At 43.8% G+C, this 20,849-nt stretch overlaps 1 protein-coding gene across 13 annotated transcripts in view; it reads right to left on the reverse strand.

Annotated features, from left to right (window-relative positions):
• ARID1B (AT-rich interaction domain 1B) overlaps positions 1 to 20,849 on the reverse strand; it is a 435,755-nt gene that overhangs the window by 277,828 nt on the left and 137,078 nt on the right. For all 13 annotated transcript variants that reach the window (XM_021071898.1, XM_021071928.1, XM_021071886.1 and 10 more), the window contains one exon: positions 1,218 to 1,328. In XM_021071898.1, coding sequence (XP_020927557.1) covers positions 1,218 to 1,328 — 111 coding nt within the window. The remainder of the gene's footprint in view (positions 1 to 1,217; positions 1,329 to 20,849) is intronic.

Genomic DNA, 20,849 nt, shown 5'->3' on the forward strand with positions numbered 1-20,849 from the left:
CAAATACATGTGCATCAGGTTCAGACGGTATACATCCTATAGCCATCACTTACCTTCTACTGTGAGGCAACACACACCTTACAAATAGGCATGGTACGTGCCAAATGTCATGTATAACGTTCTTCACAAATGTCAGTTCTCAAAGGTTGGTAAGTAATATAATAAATCTTACTTTATGTAAATGTATATTAAATTCAAATTAAAATCATGGTTAGCGTGAACTCCCATCTTAAATAAAACTTAATAGAGATTAAACAATAACGGTAAACAGTTATTCAAATCAAAATACCTTAACAAGAAAATAATACAAAAATTTGTTTGCACAGATGTTTTCTTTTAATTTATAAGGAAAACCTTATTTTATGTATTTATTTATTCATTTATTTCTGGCCTCCCCATGGTATATGGAAGTTACCAGGCCAGGGACTGAATCTGAGCCACAGCTGCAACCTATCCACAGCTGCGGCAACGCTGGATCCTGCACTGAGCCAGGGTCTCCAATGACCCAAGCCACTGCAGTTGGATTCTTAACCCACTGTGCCACAGCAGGAACTCCAGGAAAACCTCATTTAAATGAAGACGTCCATGAAAGAAAGCAAGTTAAGCACAAATGAACTACTTAAGGGCATTAACACGTAACTGGCAATATAGCTACAACCTAGTCAATAGGTACCCAACACAGTGATTTGTTAGTGGAAATATTTATAGACAATTTTAAACTAAAATACTTTCTTTGGGGTGAAAAAAAATATTGAGTCATTTCTCATTACATAAAGTCCCAGAAGGAATTTAAAATACCACTGGATGCTTTATCTCCTCACTTACATTCTTTGCCAAATGGGAATTCCTTTGCATTTAACTCTCATACAGGTACCTCTGTTCTGAATCACTACCCGAAAGCAACAGTCTATTCAAAGCACGACTGAACCACAGGAACACCTTTCTGCCACAAAGCCTATCAGCCAAATAGAAGCTTCCAATTGGACTCAGACATAACTAGCATCAGTGGACTCCAAGAGACCTACAAAGGAAATAGACTTACTCAAGACTACACAGCAACGTCAAGAAGGAAACACTAAAAAAACTAATGACAGATATGTATGAAATCTAGAAACTTCCCCCCGAGTCTTAATATAAAGAATAACCACAAAAGCAAATGCTCTTTTTAGAAATCTGTAAGTCATTACATTTCTAAATCAGCACAGTGACAGTCTTACTGGTAAACTCGACGGTCTTTCTTGCTGTATCAAGTTCAAGTCTTCATGGTTAGGTTTTCCGGGAGCCAGAGGAGGTTGAGACCTAGTTCCATAGCCTTCCTGAGACATGTCCTAGACAAACACAAACATAAAGCGGTTCATAAATACCTCAATGAGTTATAAGTGTCTTTGGGAATCACGATGAAGCGAAGGATTGTCACAAATTATCAACTCATGTTACATTTAAGTAGACATATAAATATGTTATAATTGTCATTTCTGTAACACTTTTTCAAAAGGAAATATAAAAGACAAAAAAGATTGAATCGTCAAGAGCAAAGACACATACAATTAAAAACTAAACTTATTATGCAACCATACAAACTAAAAACTGTATTTGAGCTTTTTACGGGGACGGTGACAGTCAATAAAAGATGGGCGAGCAGGCCAGCTATAACCAATCCCTCCTGAGCCAGAGGAAACCAAAAAAGCTCATGTCATTGTTTAATTCTGATTTTGGTTGAACTGCCTTTAATACTACCTTGAAAACGTTAAAATAATTAATGAAAACTTCATTATCACCTGACTTTTAATACGCCCTCTCTGTAACTCACAAAATAACACAATTATTAAGCTGACAGTATCCTGGGCTTTCTACAAAACTAATAAACACTCATGTATAGAATTCCATATGTTCGCACAGCATAGTTTCTAGAGAACCACAATAAAGAACAAAACGGCCGTGGGGAACCAAACATATCCAAAAAACCTGAAGCAGAGAAGCTTATCGTGAACATGGCCTTTCTGGCCTCCTGTTGAACACTTTTTCAGGAGGAATTCTGCATGGTTTTAGTATTATGGCTAAATAATACTATATAAACCAAATACCACACCACACCAAACTTACTGTATCATCTCAAGCAAGATCTCTCGCTGTTTAACTACGTATGCTCAGTTACTAAACCTTCTACCACCATTTACACCCAAAGTCAAACAGCAGGACAGAATGTAAAATGCTTATTATAGCATTTCTTAATTGGCACTGAAAGTTGAAGAACCAGTTTCTGATTGGAGAGAAAAAGAGAATGGAAAATATCACTTAAAAATAAAATTCTCTCCTCCCTACTCATTTAAATATATGTCAGAATTAAAGAAACATTATATACAAGTTGTACTTCTTCTGTTACATCCTCAAAATATTACTTTAGAAATTAATGTTAATGAGTTGAAACTCTGTAAAAAGTTTCTGCTGCCCCACCCCTTTCTCATACAATATACACTTAAAATCACACAGCTTCTTATGCCAAGAAACTCCGGACCAATAGCTGTTTCAAAAGTACACAAGTTCTACAAACTAGACTTAACCAGCCAGGTGTAGGGGAACCTGCCTTTAAACAGGCTCTGAAGTGAAGGACACGCCAACAGTCCTGCATTTTCCAAGTAACATTCTTTCCTTTACCTAAGTTTACACACATGCCATCAATCCAGGACGTGCAGTCAGTACCACACTTTCCCAAGAGGATTACACCCGGCTGTCCGGGTCTTTCTCGGTAACATTTAGGTGCTGCCTCTGGGCACAGGCAGTCCTAGGATGCCTAGAAGGGAAGCTCTTTACTTTAATCTGACTGCTGGCAGAGGGTAACACCTAGGCTGTGGGGGCCAAAAGCCAAGGCTGAATGATGCCTGCCACCCTCAGGCACCCCCCACCGCTGGTGCTTCTGCATCCCAGACTTGCGCTTGTCACAGGATGTCCAGCTGTGTGTCCTACAGGTCCTTTTAGATTAACAGCAAGGGTTTCAAACAAGCAGGGCATGAGGCCTCCATTCAGAGGCCTTCAACCTGTTACAAGAAGCCCCCACGGAGGTGCAGGCCGGCCTCGCAGTGGGCAGATGAGCAGATCCCAGCCTGTGCCTCCCACACACGCGTGTGCTCACGTGGATACTACGGCAGTGCTCAGATACTGCTTTAACTTCTGCTAGGAAACAGCACAGGCAGGCTCACATGGACTATGCTTATAAGCCTTTTAAATTTCTTTTTATTTTCTCTTTGTAGCTAAATGAACTGATTTTTAAAAGAGTTGAAAAAGACCATTACAACTATATAAAAAAAATACATTTTAACACAGATACTGTTCCGTCTGAAATAAGCAACCCTGAACTCACAGACCATGAAAGCCATCAGAAAAATTTACTTTGACTTTACATTCATTTTTTAAGGCTTTAAAAGTTCAAAATAATTAGATTCCACCAAAGTCTCAAACACTATGCCTAACCACAGGAGGCTTTCCATTATTAAATACAGCTGGAAATAAAACCAAAACAAAATTTTGTAAGAATCACTAAAAATGGAACTTGTTCTGCCTCAATTTATGTTGGAACATAAGGATTAATTTAACTGAGAGAACATCCGGAAAAAGTACCAAGTTTTAACCTAAAACAATCATCATCTCTCTATAACTCACACCGGGACTGTAAAGTCTACACCTGGCAGCTTTAATAAAGATATAAAAGTTACATCTTATAATAAGGCTGAGCCTTTCCCCCTTCAGAGCTGTGTTTATTTCTGGGAGGTGCTTGTGTTCATCTCAGGAAGAGTAAGGGGAGTTCGCAGGTTAAGAGGCACCAAGAGGGCACGTGGGTATGAGGAACAATGGGTTCGCTCAGCACCGACCGTGTTTTGGAAACGTCGAGGCACGGCCTCCGCTTTTAACCCGTCACTGCCATCGCTGTGGTGCACCGGCTGGTACACTGGGTCACACACACAGACTGCGACGAGAGTGACAGCTGCGACGGCTGAGGAGAGGATCCCCGCGTGACGACACCGCCAGGCGGAGAGGCACACGAGGGCAAGGCAGCTATCCTTCCAGAGTGCGACTTCTCTTCATCCCATCCAGACTTTTCACCACTGAGGGATTCTGGTTTTCACCTTACGGTATAGGTCAAAGGCAAAAGGGAGATGGAGGCACAAAACAACAAAGCGGTGAAAAGAACTTGGGATCGGGGCACGCACGCAGTTGTGTCGGCAGTTTTCACCACCTAGTCCCTTCCGCCACTGACGGAGTTCCTTGCATGGAGCACTCCCTTTGCTGGCGCTTAACGTCTTGCTGTGCGAAGCAGGACCAGAAGGGACCACCAGCTGTGCACTGTGTTATTGTGAGGCAGGATAAGATCAAAACCGTCACCGGGGCCTAAGGCCGAGAGCTGGAGGGCTTCTGTTTTCTTTTACAATGAAATGAATTAAGTACTAACGGCAACGTGAGACTATGAAGGAAATGGAAAAGGACACTTTGGAAAATTTCTTAGGAAAAAACAGCCCCACGGTATGAGTTCAAAAGACGCAAAGAGATAAGCAATGGAAAGTAAGATTTCGCCCTTCTTCCCAGGATCCCCTCCACAAAGGTTACAGCTAACAGGTTCTCGCTCCATAACTGCTCGACATATAACCAAGCAAAAACGCGAATGTAAATCTCTTTCCCTTTAAAAACAACTGGGGCGTACTTTCTGTACACAGCCTGCGTTTTGCGCCTGTCATAAAGCACCGCAGATCTCCTGCTCCATCTGCACCTCGTCCTCACCGTCATGCTGCGCGGTCTCGTGTCACTCGCCAGTGCTGGGACTCACCCAACCAGCCCCTGCTGAGGGACATCTAGGTTGTCCCCAGCCTCTCCTCCTTCGTGCGGCACCACAGCACACACCTTCGCGCACACATCTTCAGGGGAAATGTTTCTGCAGCATCAAACTCCACTAGCAACATTTCTGCCAAAGGGTTAGTGTATTTAAAATTTTGATGGAGGCTGGCAAAGGGTTCTCAACAAAGGAAGAGTCAATTTAACTCACCGTCCATCACTTTATTAAAGATGTCTACGTGCAGCATCACAATATGCCTAACCACAGCACAGAAAGCAGCAGACTCAGACCAGGGGAGAGGTGGGAGGATTGGCACACTAGTAACAAAAGCAAACAACTCAGACAAACAGCTTAGGTACTAAGAGGTTGGGGAGGCTAAGGCCCGAAGTCTTTATATTCCTGCAGAGAGAGCCTCAGATCCGAAACAAAAGCCACAGGGAGCCACCGTGGGATCTAGATCGAGAACATGTGACGATTCCTGGGTTGTTTAAGAAAGGTTTTTCCAATAGTGACACGAAGTATGGATGTACTAGAAAGACAATGATGCTGGTACTTAACACTATGTGGCAATAATCCAAGTGAGGCTAGGAGGCTTCGAGCAGCCTTTTAACAGCCCGCGATAGCGAGGTCAGAATAATTTCTCGCTCCTTTTCTCTTCCTGCTGTGGAAAATCCTCTCATCCCAAACACTAGCAGGAAACAGAAGGGGTCCTGGTATGTATGCTGCTGTAGCAGAGAGGAGGTAGGGTGACCTGCAGGGAGGAGGAGGCCTGCCAGCCACACAGCGTGGCCACCGTCTCGAGAGCCACCACTCTGCTCGAGACATTTCACGGGCTCCTGACCTATTTTTAGTTTTAAGCACCTAAATTTAAAATATCCTTTCCAAAAAGAAAGCAATATAAATCTGTAAAGTATCCACTTTGAGAATGGTGCGATCACCCCTTTGCTCCTTCAGGAACTCTCTAATGGAAAGCTTAACAAGGACAGCGACGCTGCAGGCAGGGCTCTGCGACAGGCACTGTGCTCAGTCTATCTTTACAACAACCCATGAGAGAGTCCCTATTACCTGTCATCTTGGGTTTTACCTTAAAGAAACCAAACCGCAAGCGACGTGCACAGCTAGTGTCTGGGCGCTGGGCGAGTGTTGCACCTGATGGGCAAATCCTCATTTCTACCCCAGCTGTTCTTTGCCTCAAGCACCAGCGTAGTAAGGGTTTAATGTAATTTTCACTTCTTTAAGGTATTATCCAAGGCATCCATAATTCTCCTAAATTCCTCTTTCAAAAATTATGAATCTTAAGTATTTTACATGTGGGACACTTTCAAAACATTCAATCACAATATTATGAATAAAAGTAATATTAAAATTAAAAACCATCCCAAAATTTGAATACAAAGCCTTTTTCCCTACCACGTGTTATCATCAAATGGTTGTTTTAAGTCCACAGGCTGACGGAAAGGAAGATAAAGAAACCCATCCTGCCTCCTCAGGCCACATTTCTTTAAGGACCCCCCTCCCCCATGGTTCCTCTCTTTGACCCCAAAGACTCGACCTTGACCCCTGGATGGGGATGACTCCCGAAGCGCTCTGCGGCAAGTCCCGTATATTTTAACTGCGTTACGAAGGAGTCCCTTGCACTCACGTCAAGACATGCTTTCCTGGAGTTCCTGTTCTGGCTCAGCGGGTAAAGGACCTGACGTTGGCTCTATGAGGATGGCGGTTCAATCCCTGGCCTCACTCAGTGGGTTAAGGATCCGGCGTTGCCGTGAGCTGTGGTGTAGGTCGCAGACTCGGCTCAGATCTGGTATTGCTGTGGCTTGTGGCGTAGGCCGGCGGCTACAGCTCTGATTTGACCCCTAGCCTGGGAACCTCCATATGCCGCAGGTGCGGTCCTAAAAAAACAAAAAAGGGGGGAAAAAAAAAGGAAATGGCTCTCCCACCTGTGCTCCAATCTCCTCCTCCACCCGGCCAAGGGCGTCACCATCCTCCTGAGACTTCCCAGGACCACCCCACACACCTTCTCTCTGTCACCACCACAAACATCTGACACATGACCAAACATAAATCACCATCAAGCCCACCCCCTTCCTCTTTCCTCCAACGGCCAACCCCTTTACACGCCAGCCCATTGCCTGCGGTGCCACCAGAGCCACTTCACTAAAACAGAAATGGCTGTGGGGTATGACTGCCTGGAAAAGGCCCCTTCTGCAGTGCCCACAGAATGAGGCCCACAGTGTTTGGTTTGGCACCAAAAAGCTTGTCCAACAACCCCCAGCTGCCACCGCTACTTCATCTTGGACTCCCCCAGGGCCCACAGCTTCACCCACTTGATGGCTCGCAGGCTCCCAGGGGGCCGCCTGCCTGCACGTGCAGCTCTCCTGGTCCAGGTGCATGCCCTTCCTCAAGATCCTGCTTGAAATGAACTCCACCACCACCAGCCCAAACAACTACCTCAAAGTGACTTCGTAGGCACTCTTAAAATACAGCATGAAACATTCTTTAGCTATCTGCGTCATCTCCTGAACTGGATTTTTACCTCCTCATAGGTTCCCCGTGCTGAGCACCAACAGGTACTCAAAAGCCTGCATGTCTTCTAAGAGTGTACACGTAGAATTAGACACAGCAATACAAAGTAAATATATGCGGACAAACACATAAAATGGAACAAAAAACTTGGGCTTAGGTCCAAGAATATTTATCATGTTAACAGCTACACTGCCTGGTAGCGATGTGCGACAAAACACATTTTGCTATTTGTTACTGGCAGTCTTAAGGCAAAAAGAAGACTGTAAAGGAATGTAGTTTTTAAAAAATACTGGAAATTAGGGAGGAAAAAGACTACAGTGAGCATCAGTGGTTCCATCAAAAAAGGAGAAAAAAAGTCAAGATATCCTTTACCTTCTAATGAAAGAAACAGCAATGAAATATTCTTGGGGGGGGGGAACAACCCCTGATAATGAGTTTGATAAGGACTCCATACCTAAGTACCAATTCACAGGCATTTAAAAAGGACTGAGGAACATGTTAAACCACAGTGAGTCAATCGGCAAACCTTGAACTGTGGGAACCTCTACTAAAAAATGACCCAGTTTCCTCAAAAAAATAAGTCGGAACAGAAAAAGGGTTAGAGGGAAAGAGGGAGAGATCAAGAGATGAAAAGAGGAAAACCCTTGGAGTTTCCGTCGTGGTTCAGTGGTTAACGAATCCGACTAGGAACCATGAGGTTGTGGGCTCGATCCCTGGCCTCCCTCAGTGGGTTAAGGATCCGATGTTGCCTTAAGCTGTGGTGTACGTCGCAGATGCGGCTCTGATCCCGAGTTGCTGTGGCTGTGATGTAGGCCGGCAGCTACAGCTCCGATTAGATCCCTAGCCTGGGAACCTTCATATGCCATGGTTTCAGCCCTAGAAAAGGCAAAAAGACAAAAAAAGAAAAAAGAAAAAGGAAAACCCTAGAGATAAAAAGGTATTAACCAATTGTAAGAGTGGACTTTATTTGGATCCTGATTCAAACCTCTCCACAGTGTAAATTAAACCAACACATTTTTTCTTTTTATGAAACTACTGGTAATTTGAACACTGGATAGCAGGTATGAAAAATGTATTTTAAATATGATAACTGTATTGTTTGTTTCTTTTTTAAAGTCCTTTATCTTTTAGAGCTATACACTGAAATATTTACAGGTTAAATGATACAATAGAGGGGATTTACTTCAAAACAATACTGAGGGTGGTGGCTGGGGGAGGGGTGAAGGAAGAGAAAGCACACACGTCAAGACTGGCCACGAAATCATGGAAGGCTGAGTGACAGGTGCATGGGGCTTAATATCCTTGCGTCCACTTCTGTTTATTATTTGAACATTTCCATTTAATGCAAATGGAATTAATGGTATGAAAGACGAATTCAGGAATCCAGAACTGGAGCCGAGGCTGTGGTGCTGAATCCAGCTTTTACCTAAAAGCCTATGAGAACTTTTTTCTTCTTCTTTGGCCACACCTGCAGCATATGGAAGTTCCTGGGCCAGAGATCGAATTGAAGCTGCATCTTCGCCCCAAGCCACAGCCGCCTCAACACCAGATCCTTAAGCAGCGTTACCAGGCCAGGGATGGAACCGCAAGGCCAGAGATACAAGCCTCCTCATTAACCCGCTGCACCCGCTGTGCACTGATAATTTAATCTTGCAGTTTCTTAACCTCTCCCGTTTTATCTTTAATGTGCGCTGTACTATTTCATCTTAACAGTGAGCTCTTTAAAAAAAAAAAAAAAAAATCCCTCCATAGTCTTAACAAATTAACCTTGCCAGTGTCATTTCCCCCAGGTTCCCAGGTAAAACTTCCTTACCACTGACTCAATGACCCTTTCTAGACCTCATCTCCTGATCAGGCTGCCCTCCTTGCCTAAATCTGACTCTTAGATTGACCTTGGTCTGGGCTCTTAAAGGCCCAGTTTCCAATTTTACTGCCTCCCAGATGGCTTTTCCAGCCACAGATCTCACCAAAGACTGTGAACGTATGAGTCTAACTAACCCAAGCTCAAGTCCTGACTTCTAGACTATTCACTAGCTGTGCAACCCTGAACAAATTTTCCTCAGTTCAGTTTTCTACTGTGGAGACAGTACTGGACTGAGCGACCCTGAGAAGGCTCAGGGTACAGGGCCTCCTGCACGCCCGTGCTTGTGCTGCTTAGGGACACAGCGCCCAAAGAAGAGGGGCTGAAGGGCCTTTTTTACATCGTTACTGGCACCCACACCCTGCATCTTCCTCTAACCCTTGCTCCAACAATCTGCTACATTAGAACTAAAAAAAAAAAGAGTCCAAAGCCCAAATGGTTTTTCACTACTACTCATTCTACTACAGATTCTAAGTTTATATTAAAGCCAAATTCCCTGTAATATACTATATATACTAAGACCAAAGGCTAGATCCAGAATATTGCTTATGTTCTATTCAAAGGAGTAATTATTTTCATATTTTTTTAAATCTAGAAAAAGAAGCTTGTCCAAACCACCTTAGACGTTTTCTTTCTGATGAGCCTCATCAACATCAACAGCAGATCCCTCCTAAACATGTAGCCTGCCATCAGCAAGATGTCACCATGACACAAGACTCGGCCAGACACGAGCGGCTGCAGCTGCCCCGACCCTGCAGCCAAGAGGAACCGAGAGGACCGGGGGACGGAGGGGCCCACCAGAAAGAGCAGCTGCCTCCCCTCTGATAATCAAGTTAGGACCCAGGAGGCCACCGCTCTGGCATTCAAGACTTAAGAAAAGCCTTTATTTTATTTCAGTTTTTATAAGAACTTCTTCCCATCTAACAGGGGACCAAGAGTGAGAAGGCCAGCCACAGCGTTGCCTAAAGTCACATTTCCTAAAATACTAAAGAGATAAATGTGTAGGTACTCAAGATCTAAAGACTGAAGTAATTACGATTTTTAATAGATTGATTTAAAGAACTCAGCCTATGAGCCATGGTACATGTTCAGCTGGGCTTTTTATAGGGAAAAGTGTACATAATAACAATAATAAGAACCACAGTAATACACACGGAGTCGAAAGAGAACCCAGCTCTGTACCGCATCACTCAAAGAATTTCCTCACCCATAAAACCAAGATAGAGCAACTTACCTGCAAAAGTCACATTCATGGTTAAAGGAAAGACTACCTTAAAGCAATGAGCACTGCGTCCAGCACACTTAAAAGTTCAATAAATGTCAGCTATTGTTATGTACATTATTTAACACCACATTTAAAAATATGAATCAAAATTTTCACTGAAGCACTGGGACTTTATCCTGCGGCCGGATGCTGCTGACGGCAGCACTAACACTTCGAGAACATTTACGAGTCACCAGGCACGCTTCAGAGTGCTCCACGCTCACCAAACAGACCCTGACGGCCTCCATGTCAAATCCATGAAATAAACGCTATTTTCAGAGGAAGAAACTGAGGCACAGATAGGCTGAGGAACTTGCCCAAGGTCCAAACTACAGAGTCAGCAACTCTAGGTTTAAGGTTTAACAATCTGTGGTGTTTTGCTTTGTTTTGTTCTTTTGCTTTTTAGGACCACGTCCCCAAGGCACACGGAGGTTCCCAGGCTAGGGGTAGAATCGGAGCTACAGCTGCCAGCCTACACCACAGCCACAGCAACGCCACATCCGAGCCTCCTCTGCGAGCTACACCACAGCTCATGGCAACACCAGATCCTTGACCCACTGAGCAAGGCTAGGGATCGAACCCACAACCTCATGGTTCCTAATTGGATTCCTTTCTGCTGCGCCATGACGGGAACTCCACAATCTGTTTTAACAAGCCTTCCAGGAGATTCTAATGCTCACTAATGTTTGAAAAACCCTGGGTTACCAATTGCAAAGGCCCCTACCGGTGGTCCTAACATCAGCCTGTGCCTGGAATAAAATACAAGTCTACTGTACACTGTAAAAAAGAAGAGAGTAAACCCTTTAGATTTAAATAGAGTTGGGATCAACCCCAAGCCCCAACACATTCGGGCATAACTTGCTGTATGACTTCTGAGGGTTATATTAATATATGAGATAACAGCCATCCACCGTGCTACAGTACTAAAATACTGGAAAGCACTGGTTAGTATTTCTGCTCTCCAGTGGCTCTCAAACTTTGAAATGTATCAGAGTTGCCTGTAGAGTTAAGTGTAGAGTCCCAGGTGCCCCATAGGAGTTTTAGAAAGAGGAGTTCACACTGTGGCTCAGTGGAAATGAATCCAACTAGGAACCATGAGGTTGCAGATTCGATCCTTGGCCTCACTCAGTGGGTTAAGGATACAGTGTGGCCATGAGCTGTGATGCAGGTCAGCAGCTGTAGCTCCGATTAGACCCCTAGCCTGGGAACCTCCATATGCTGCCGGTGTGGCCCTAAAAAGCAAAAAAAAAAAAAAAAAAAAAGTTTTAGAGAATTTACTTGCACAAACACCTAAAATGATTCTGATAAGACAAGCTCGCTCTCTCTCTCTCTCTCTTTTTTTTTTTTTTAAAGTGGGGGGATCCGGCATTGCCATGAGCTAGCTGTAGTCTGGCAGCTGCAGCTCCAATTCAACTCAAAGCCTGGGAACTTACATATGCCATGGGTGTGGCCCTAAAAAGAAAGAAAGAAAAAGAACCCACAGCTGTCCACTTGTCCAATGGTTCCACCTTACCTTATTCTGGATCTCTATCCTTTTAGCTCTCAAGGCTAATGCAAAGAGACATGAATCCACGCCTCTCCCCCAAAAGCCTAGCACTCTAAGGAAAAATGAGTCAGTGAACTGGAGCTGGTTCTGCTATCCTTCCAGAAAAAATCATGGTCACTGCCTACGTTAGCAATGCAGTTCCCCTGTGTTTCAAACATCTGCAGATAATCATCTTCTGGATTACAATATACATGGAGCTCGTTATTCTAAGAATTTTTAAAATCAAAGAAATTGATGAACGAAGAATTTTAATGTCATATAATGTAAGTTATGTTTTACTTTATTTTGTATACTCTAACAAATTGCAATGAGCATTTAAGACAAATGAAGACAGCTGAGAGTAGAAAAAAAATCCAGGAAAAACAAAAATTCCTATATCTCCCTGGTGTCAGAATTTAAAAATCAAGGAAAAAGAATTATATGAATAAGTATAATGAGCCTTGATGATGCTTTTTTTTTTTTGGTCTTCTTTTTAGTGCCTCACCCCCGGCATATGGAGGTTCCCAGGCTAGGGGTTGAATGGGAGCTGTAGCTGCCAGCCTACACCACAGCCACAGCAACTCAGGATCTGAGCTGCATCTGCGACCTACACTACAGCTCAGGGCAACGCCAGATCCTTAACCCACTGAGCAAGGCCAGGGATCAAACCCGCAACCTCATGGTTCCCAGTCGGATTCGTTTCCGCTGCGCCATGAGGGGAACTCCTGATGATGCTTTCAACTTCATAACCGATTCTTTCCTCAAGGTCACTCCTCAATACCAAAGGAGGGAACGGGTGGGTCATCAGAGAGGAGAGGAAGTTGAAGGGGTACAAAGACAAGCACTCCAGGTATGAGGGCCAGTCTCACGCCACGTCCTGTCTGCAAAGGAGAAGCTTCCCCCTCCACCACTTGCTGAGTCTGGGCAACTAGGACAGGGCCAAAGAAAAAGACCCTGCACCCAAGTGTCAGGGCACCCAATTCCCAATCCCACAGCTCCGCCTCTGTTAGGGACAGGATGGAGATGCGGGTGGGGGAGAGGAGGACGAAAAGCTTACCTACTATTACAGCTGCCTTAGGAAACAGGGAAGGGCTTGGAGCTTAAATGAATTTTAAATCAAATCCTGCTCTTGTGTTTGAGATTCTTCTTCAGCTTTTAATAAAACATATCTTAAGCGACGTGAGATTCTCCTCTCCTATCACCACGGTAGATGGTCAGGGCCAGCTGATGTGACCTTTCGCGCATTTCTAAGCCAGCCCAATGCTCTGATGAGCAGCCACCTGACAGCTTCGGAGCACAGCTTAAACCAGGCCCCGGGTGCGCGCGGGCTTCAGGCCTGGCTGTGGCTTCAGCCTGCTCCTCGGGGGGACCTTCCGTCTCCTTTCTAAAAGTAAATTAAGTATTGAAAATACAGCCATGAGCTGGGGTGTGGGTCACAGACTCAGCTCGGATCCCGTGTTGCTGTGGCTGTGGTGTAGGCCGGCAGCTGTAGGTTCGATTGGACCCCAGCCTGGGAACCTCCATATGCCGCCAGTACATCCCTAAAAAAAAAGCAAAAAAAAAAAAAAGAAAAGAAAATAGTTATTACTATATAATTCCTCACTTCCTGGCTTTGTTTTCCTTTGATTCTGGTACTTGAAAAAAAATTTTAAGCACGAAAATAAATATTATCAAATTAACCAATTGTAGTTAGTCCCAGTTACAACCCAAAAGAGTTAAAAAAAAAACCAAAAAAAAAACAAACAAACAAAAAAAACAACTAAACTACTGAAAGTTTTCTTTTTTTTTTTTTTTTATTTTCCCACTGTACAGCAAGGGGATCAAGTTATCCCTACATGTATACATTACAATTACATTTTTTCCCCACCCTTTGTTCTGTCGCAACATGAGCATCTAGACAAAGTTCTCAATGCTATTCAGCAGGATCTCCTTGTAAATCTATTCTAAGTTGTATCTGATAAGCCCAAGCTCCCGATCCCTCCCCCACCCTCCCCCTCCCATCAGGCAGCCACAAGTCTCTTCTCCAAGTCCATGATTTTCTTTTCTGAGGAGATGTTCATTTGTGCTGGATATTAGATTCCAGTTATTGAAAGTTTTCCATCAAAGAGCCGAAATGCTTTATTACTGGAAGTCATCTGCATAAAATGTGAGAATTTTTCTCCCCCTTCTCACCACTTTTATAAAATAAAAGCAAAGACCCAGGCAGGCATAATTGCACAGAAGCATTCTGATTTTTTTTTTTTTCCCTTTTCTAGGGTCGCACCTGTGGCATATGGAGGTTCCCAGGCTAGGGGTCTAATCAGAGCTGTAGCTGCTGGCCTACACCACAGCCACAGCAACATGGGATCCAAGCTGCGTCTGCGATGTACACCACAGCTCATGGCAATGCCAGATCCTTAACTCATTGAGCGAGGCCAGGGATCGAACCCACAACCTCATGGTCCCTAGTCGGATTCATTAACCACTGAGCCACGATGGGAACTCCGCACTTTGATTTTCATAGCAACTAAAAACAACAAAACATTCACATCAAATTCTAACATTCTGGTTTTTTTTCATTCGGAAGTAGTTTTTTCTATTTGTTTATTTAAGAAGCTTTCAGGAATAACAAGATCAAAAAAACACAAATGTACACAAGGAACTGACCATTCTACATAACCGAAACTTTTACAGTCACGAATCACACCCACAATATATTCAAAATAAGTGCTGAGATTTTTTTAATATCCTGCAGAGAAAAGAAAAGTCGCCACTTTCTCATTCCCAGCCTAACCTCTCACTACGCAGCCAAGACCAGCCAAGCAGAGCTCCCAGGACTGGCTCCAAGCTAGTCTGCGAGCAGTTATGTGCTTGGTTACCCAATCCCACAAGGAGAGATCAGCTGAGCAGTGAGCCTTGCTTGGCCTGAAAGTAACTCAGACGTTTTCTCCTCAAATGCTCACAAACTTTTTAAAAGTGAAAGAAAATCCCCCAGCCTTGGTTCAAAGCCTAAGACAACCACAGGCAGGATCAGCAAGAAGGAAAGAGAGTCAAATGCAGAGGAAACCCCAGGCTTCCCTGGCAATCTCCTTTAAAATAAAGAATATCTTTATCAACCAATATTCCAATGGTTTTCATCATCAAGTTAATTAGCAGACTCCTGTGTTAATATCTAAATGCTAGGTGGAGTTCCTGTTGTGGTGCAGCAGAAACAAACCTGACTAGTATCCATGAGGATGTGGGTTCAAACCCTGGCCCCACTTAGCAGGTTAAGGATCAGGCATTGCCATGAGCTGGGGTGTAAGCTGCAGACACAGCTCGGATCTGGTATGGCTGTGGCTGTGGCTGGCGGCCAAGGCTCCAATTCCACCCCTAGCCTGGGAACTTCCACATGCCTCAGATGCAGTCTTAAAAAGCAAAAATAGGAGTTCCCGTCATGGCGCAGTGGTTAACGAATCCGACTAGGAACCATGAGGTTGCGGGTTCTGTCCCTGCCCTTGCTCAGTGGGTTGACCATCCGGCGTTGCCATGAGCTGTGGTGTGACTCGGATCCCGAGTTGCTGTGGCTCTGGCATAGGCTTGGCAGCTACAGCTCTGATTCGACCCCTAGCCTGGGAACCTCTATATGCTGTGGGTTCGGCCCTAGAAAAAAAAAAAAAATACCCAAAAAACACACAAAAAAACATGGGAGTAGGGAGTTCCCGTCGTGGCGCAGTGGTTAATGAATCTGACTAGGAACCATGAGGTTGCAGGTTCGGTCCCTGCCCTTACTCAGTGGGTTAACCATCCGGCGTTGCCGTGAGCTGTGGTGTAGGGTGCAGACGCGGCTCGGATCCCGCATTGCTGTGGCTCTGGCATAGGCCGGTGGCTACAGCTCCAGTTCGACCCCTAGCCTGGGAACCTCCATATGCCACGGGAGTGGCCCAAAGAAATAGCAAAAAGACAAAAAAAAAAAAAAAAAAAACAAAGCAAAAATAAATAAATAAACAAAATAAATAAATAAATGCCAGACAATTAATGGCAGCAAACAATAAATGCCCTTGTCTTTGCTCTGACAACAAAATCCCATAAAGCAAATGATATGAATGCTGCAATGATTTAACACAGGCCTTCTACAGATAATTTTCTCCAAAAGCTGCACAACAGGAATGGCTTATAAATTAACAGTATGTGGAGTTCTCATCACGGTGCGGTGGAAACAAATCCCACTAGGAACCATGAGGTTGCGGGTTTGATCCCTGGCCTCACTCAGTGGGTTAAGGATCCGGTGTTGCTGTGAGCTGTGGTGTAGGTCGCAGATGCGGCTTGGATCTGGCGTTTCGGTGGCTTTGGCGTAGGCTGGCAGCTATAGCTCCGATTAGACTCCTGGCCTGGGAACCTCAATAGGTCACAGGCGTGGCCCTAAAATGGCACCCCCCACCCCCCGCCAAAAAATAAAAAACACAACAAAACAAAAAAACAGTATGTCATATAAATAAGAAGAAACAAAGATTAGAATAATTAATAACAATAAATAAATGTGCCACAATGGATCACTGTGAATATGCTTAATGTAACATCTGAACTCCTTCAGAGATTTCAGCGGCAAGTTATTAATTTTGAACTATTTTAACCTCATGGTCCAGTGCTACTTCCTTATTTTTAAAATGATACCCATTTGTCAAACACTTTGTTTATTGTATCTCCTTTTGAAAAATTCTGTCCAGGAGTTCCTGTTGTGGCGCAGCAGAAACAAATCCGGCTAGTAACCATGAGGTTGTGGGTTCAATCCCTGTGGCCTCACTCAATGGATTAAGGATCCGATGTGGCCATGAGCTGTGGTGTAGGTTGCAGACATGACTCAGATCCTGTGCTGTGTTGCCATGGCTGTGGTGTAGGCTGGCAGCTGCAGCTCTGATTTGACCCTAGCCTAGGAACTTCCATATGCCATGGGTACGGCCCTAAAAAGTTAAAAAAATAAAATAAAAAAGAAGGAATGAAAAAGAAAAAATTCTATCCAAAAAGATGTAAAAACAAAGCAGTATTTTAGAAAACATACTTTAAACACTTGTGTCTACCTATGCATATATAAATAATTTTAGAATTCCACTTGACTTAACTGATGAGAGATCCACTGCTACGAGTGAACTATCGAGCTAGAAGTATTCTCTGTTTAAAAAAATTATTGAACAATAACTTTTATTTCATTCTTCCCCCCTGCCCCAACTTAGGGCCAAACCTGGAAGTTTCCTGACTCGGAGTCAAATTGGAGATGCAGCTGTAAACCTACACCAAAGCCAGAGCCATGCCAGACCCGAGTAGCTTCTGCGACCTACATCACAGCTCACAGCAATGCTGGATCCTTAACCCACTGATCCGGGCTAGGGATTGAATCCCCAACCTCACGGATACCAGTCGAGTTGGTTACCACTGAGCCACAAGGAGAACTCCCCTTTTATTTCATTCTTAGTCACTGAGGAAAAGCACTGAAGGTCACCGGTTCCAAGGATAATTAACATGCCACTTCAACATGACCTTGACTACCGAGCCAGTCTTACAGTCTACTGCAGTACTATTCATGGTTACACATTATCTCTGTTCCCACTAACAAAGAATTGTTTCTACCCCAAGATCAGTTCTTCTTTCGCCAGCAAACTCTTACTCATTCTTCGAGACCTCCTCTGTACTTTCACTAACATCTCGTCATAGCCCGAAAACGCTCTTTTCTCAGTGCACTGTCATCTCTGCCCACTTTTTGTTTTGCCACCCCCTTTGGCTTTTTAGGGCCACCTCTGCAGTGTATGTAAGTTCCCAGGTGACGGGCTGAACTGGAGCTGCAGCTGAGGGCCTATGTCAGAGCCACGGCAATGCCAGATCCCAGCCACTTACAGCCACACCGGATATTTAACCCACCGAGTGGGGCCAGAGATCACACCCTCGTCCTCACGGTTACCACTTGGGTCCATTACCACTGAGCCATGGCGGGAGCTCCGTCATCGGCCATGTGGACCCTTCTATTCACCTCAAAGTCCTTCACTTCAGACACACTGTCTCATTAATCAGTGGATTCCCAGCATTAAGAACATCCCCAAGCACAAAGGGGTTCAGTAAATACTTTGTTTTGCTTTGCCTGTAGGTCTTCTGCAACTTTCCCAATAAACCTGAGGTTAAAAAAAAATTAAAAGAGTAAAAGTGGTACCTTGAGACGTATGCACTCATTAACAGCCAACATCTCTCAAGCACCTGAGATGATTCTATCAGCTGGAAGGAAAACTATACCTAAAAAGGCAAAGTTTGAAATTCTCTCACTGCTTGAAATGAGGGCTTTTTTAAAGATCCATCCCGATACATCTTCCTTAAATAAACTGGGATTTACTTGAATAGAGCTACCTCCTACAAATCTTCTCTAAGGAAGGCAGGCAGTTTTTTCTGGCTGTGGAAACAACAGTGTATTTTAAAGCCATGAAAACAGAGTGAGGCTGCCAACTGTGAGAGTCCTGGAAGCGGAACTGCACCAGCACAAGACCACAGTCAAAGGAAAGGGGACGGACAGACACTCTTGGCTTCTACACCCGGCCATTCCCTTCAGGTTGCTTATTCCCGGAACGCTGCCCCTGACACCTGACAGCTGCATCCGTGCGGAGCCAGGGCTAGAAGGTCCAGGAGAAACTCGTGCCACGAGAAAAAACATGATCTCTCCGCCAGCGTGTCGTAAGAGTGGACCCCAAGCAGAGGAGTCCCTATGGCTCAGCAAGTTAAGGATCCTGCATTGCCGCTGCTGTGGTTCGGGTCACACTTGTGGCATGGCTTTGATGCACAGCCCAAGAGTTGCTCACCATCCTACAAGATGGCATCTCCACTGACAACCCTGCTTATTAAGACATCTGAGTGGCTGATACAACACTGCTGGATCACTCCCATTTTGTAGCTGCCAAGTTCACAGTGATCCCACATACACATGCAAGCATCCCTTTCACAAACCTTCAAGGTCGTCATGATGAAGCATTTATTTAGTTAAATATACAGTATTTTAATATACACTACTTTCCCGTTTACGGTTGGTAGAGTATTCTGATTTGTTTCAAATTCTGCAGAGTAACATAGAGTGTCTACGAATTTATTTCAAAAGAATTAAAGATGGCATCAGGAAAGCTTCATTATAAAATGGGAATGTACTGGAGTTCCCTGGTAGCTTTGTGGGTTAAGGATCCAGCATCGTAACTCTGTGGCTTGGGTCACTGCTGTGGCATGGGTTTGATCCCTGGTCTGGGAACTTCCACATGTCCTGAGTGCGGCCTAATTAATTAATTAATTAATTTAAAATATGAATGTATTTTTGTATGTTTTAAATTATTTATTATATTAAATGCTTCTATAGTTTTAAACATATAAAATATATCAAATAAACAACTAGAAAACAGAAGAGAGTACCAGTTCCCGCAATATGGGAGGTTAGATTCTCTAAATGTCTGTGACTGAAATATCTAAAATACCGGATACCATACCTTTTAAAATGGATCCAAATGACATGAATGTCAAACCAAGAATTCAGAAAGTAAACCAAAAACACTGAAAGTAAGAGACCAATAGAGGCTGACTTCTGTTACAGATTTTAACTTTCCATTTGATGACTATACAGGGAACAGGGGACCCACCAAAAGGGAAAAAATAGGAGATAATACTTCTCAAATAAATTAGGGACTAAGAATGGCTATACCTCATCATTTAAGAGCATGAAAACCCATTAAAGAGAAAAAAGAAATACCTGTCTTGAACTTGATACCAAGAGGTAGGAGAAATTTTTTAAATGACTCCTTTAAAAATTAGCAACCACAGGCAAACCATCACCAGAGTTTCTGGCCCAAATTAACACTTAACGGTGTGTTCTAGAAAACCTCAAGAAGAGAATCCTATTTAAAGTGGTCCCAGAGGCCATCACCACCTGAACCCACTGATCAATCTTAGTATCACTTATTGTAGGACAACACAATATTAGGATATTTATATCCTGATTTTACATGCTCAGAGCATCACCTATGAAGTATTCAAACCGTGTCAGTCAGTAGTGATGTGTAACAACAAACCACCCCAAACTTAGTGGCCTAAAGCTACCAGCATGTATTACGCTCACAAAGTTGGGTAAGGAATTTGGACAGAGTACAAAAGAGAATGCTGGTCTTCATCCTGACGTCTCTACAGACTCAGCTGGAAGACAGCTGATGGTCACCAGACAACCTGGGGCTGAGACCACTTGGAGGTTTCTTCACTCAATGGGAGGGTCAGGACCCCTCCACTAAACAGAAGCAATGACCTAGATGTTGGGGACATGATTTACAACAATCATAAACAAAAAGGTTTAACTTCAAGCCTTTGGATCTAACTTGCAATTTACAGGAAACAGAGGGGATAGATGAATACATTAAACCCTATCAAGGGAAAATAATCAGACAGAGCCATTTCACAGGACAAATGACTCCGTTTTTTCAACATGCCAAAGGCATGCATGGGGATGGGGTAAGGGAGAACTGTTCCAGATGAAAAGACTTAAGAACCAAACCAAGGCATTAACCTTGTTTGAATTCTGCACAAAACAAATGAACTATAAAGGCATTCTGAAGACAACTGAGGATATCTGAATACGGCTAGGTTAGTAAATCAAAGAAATTATGGTGTCATTTGAGTGCTCATTATATCATTTATTTATCAGCCTATTAGGAATTTTTTAGGAGTTACCATCATGGCTCAGTGGTAACGAACCTGACTTAGTATCTATGAGAATGCAGGTTCAATCCTTGGCCTCACTCAGTGGATTAAGGATCTGGCATGGCCGTGAGCTGTGGTGTAGGTCGCAGACGTGGCTCAGATCTAGCGATGCTATAGCTATGCCATAGGC

The sequence above is a fragment of the Sus scrofa genome, chromosome 1 (genome assembly GCF_000003025.6).
Source record: "Sus scrofa isolate TJ Tabasco breed Duroc chromosome 1, Sscrofa11.1, whole genome shotgun sequence".
Classification (NCBI taxonomy): domain Eukaryota; kingdom Metazoa; phylum Chordata; class Mammalia; order Artiodactyla; family Suidae; genus Sus; species Sus scrofa.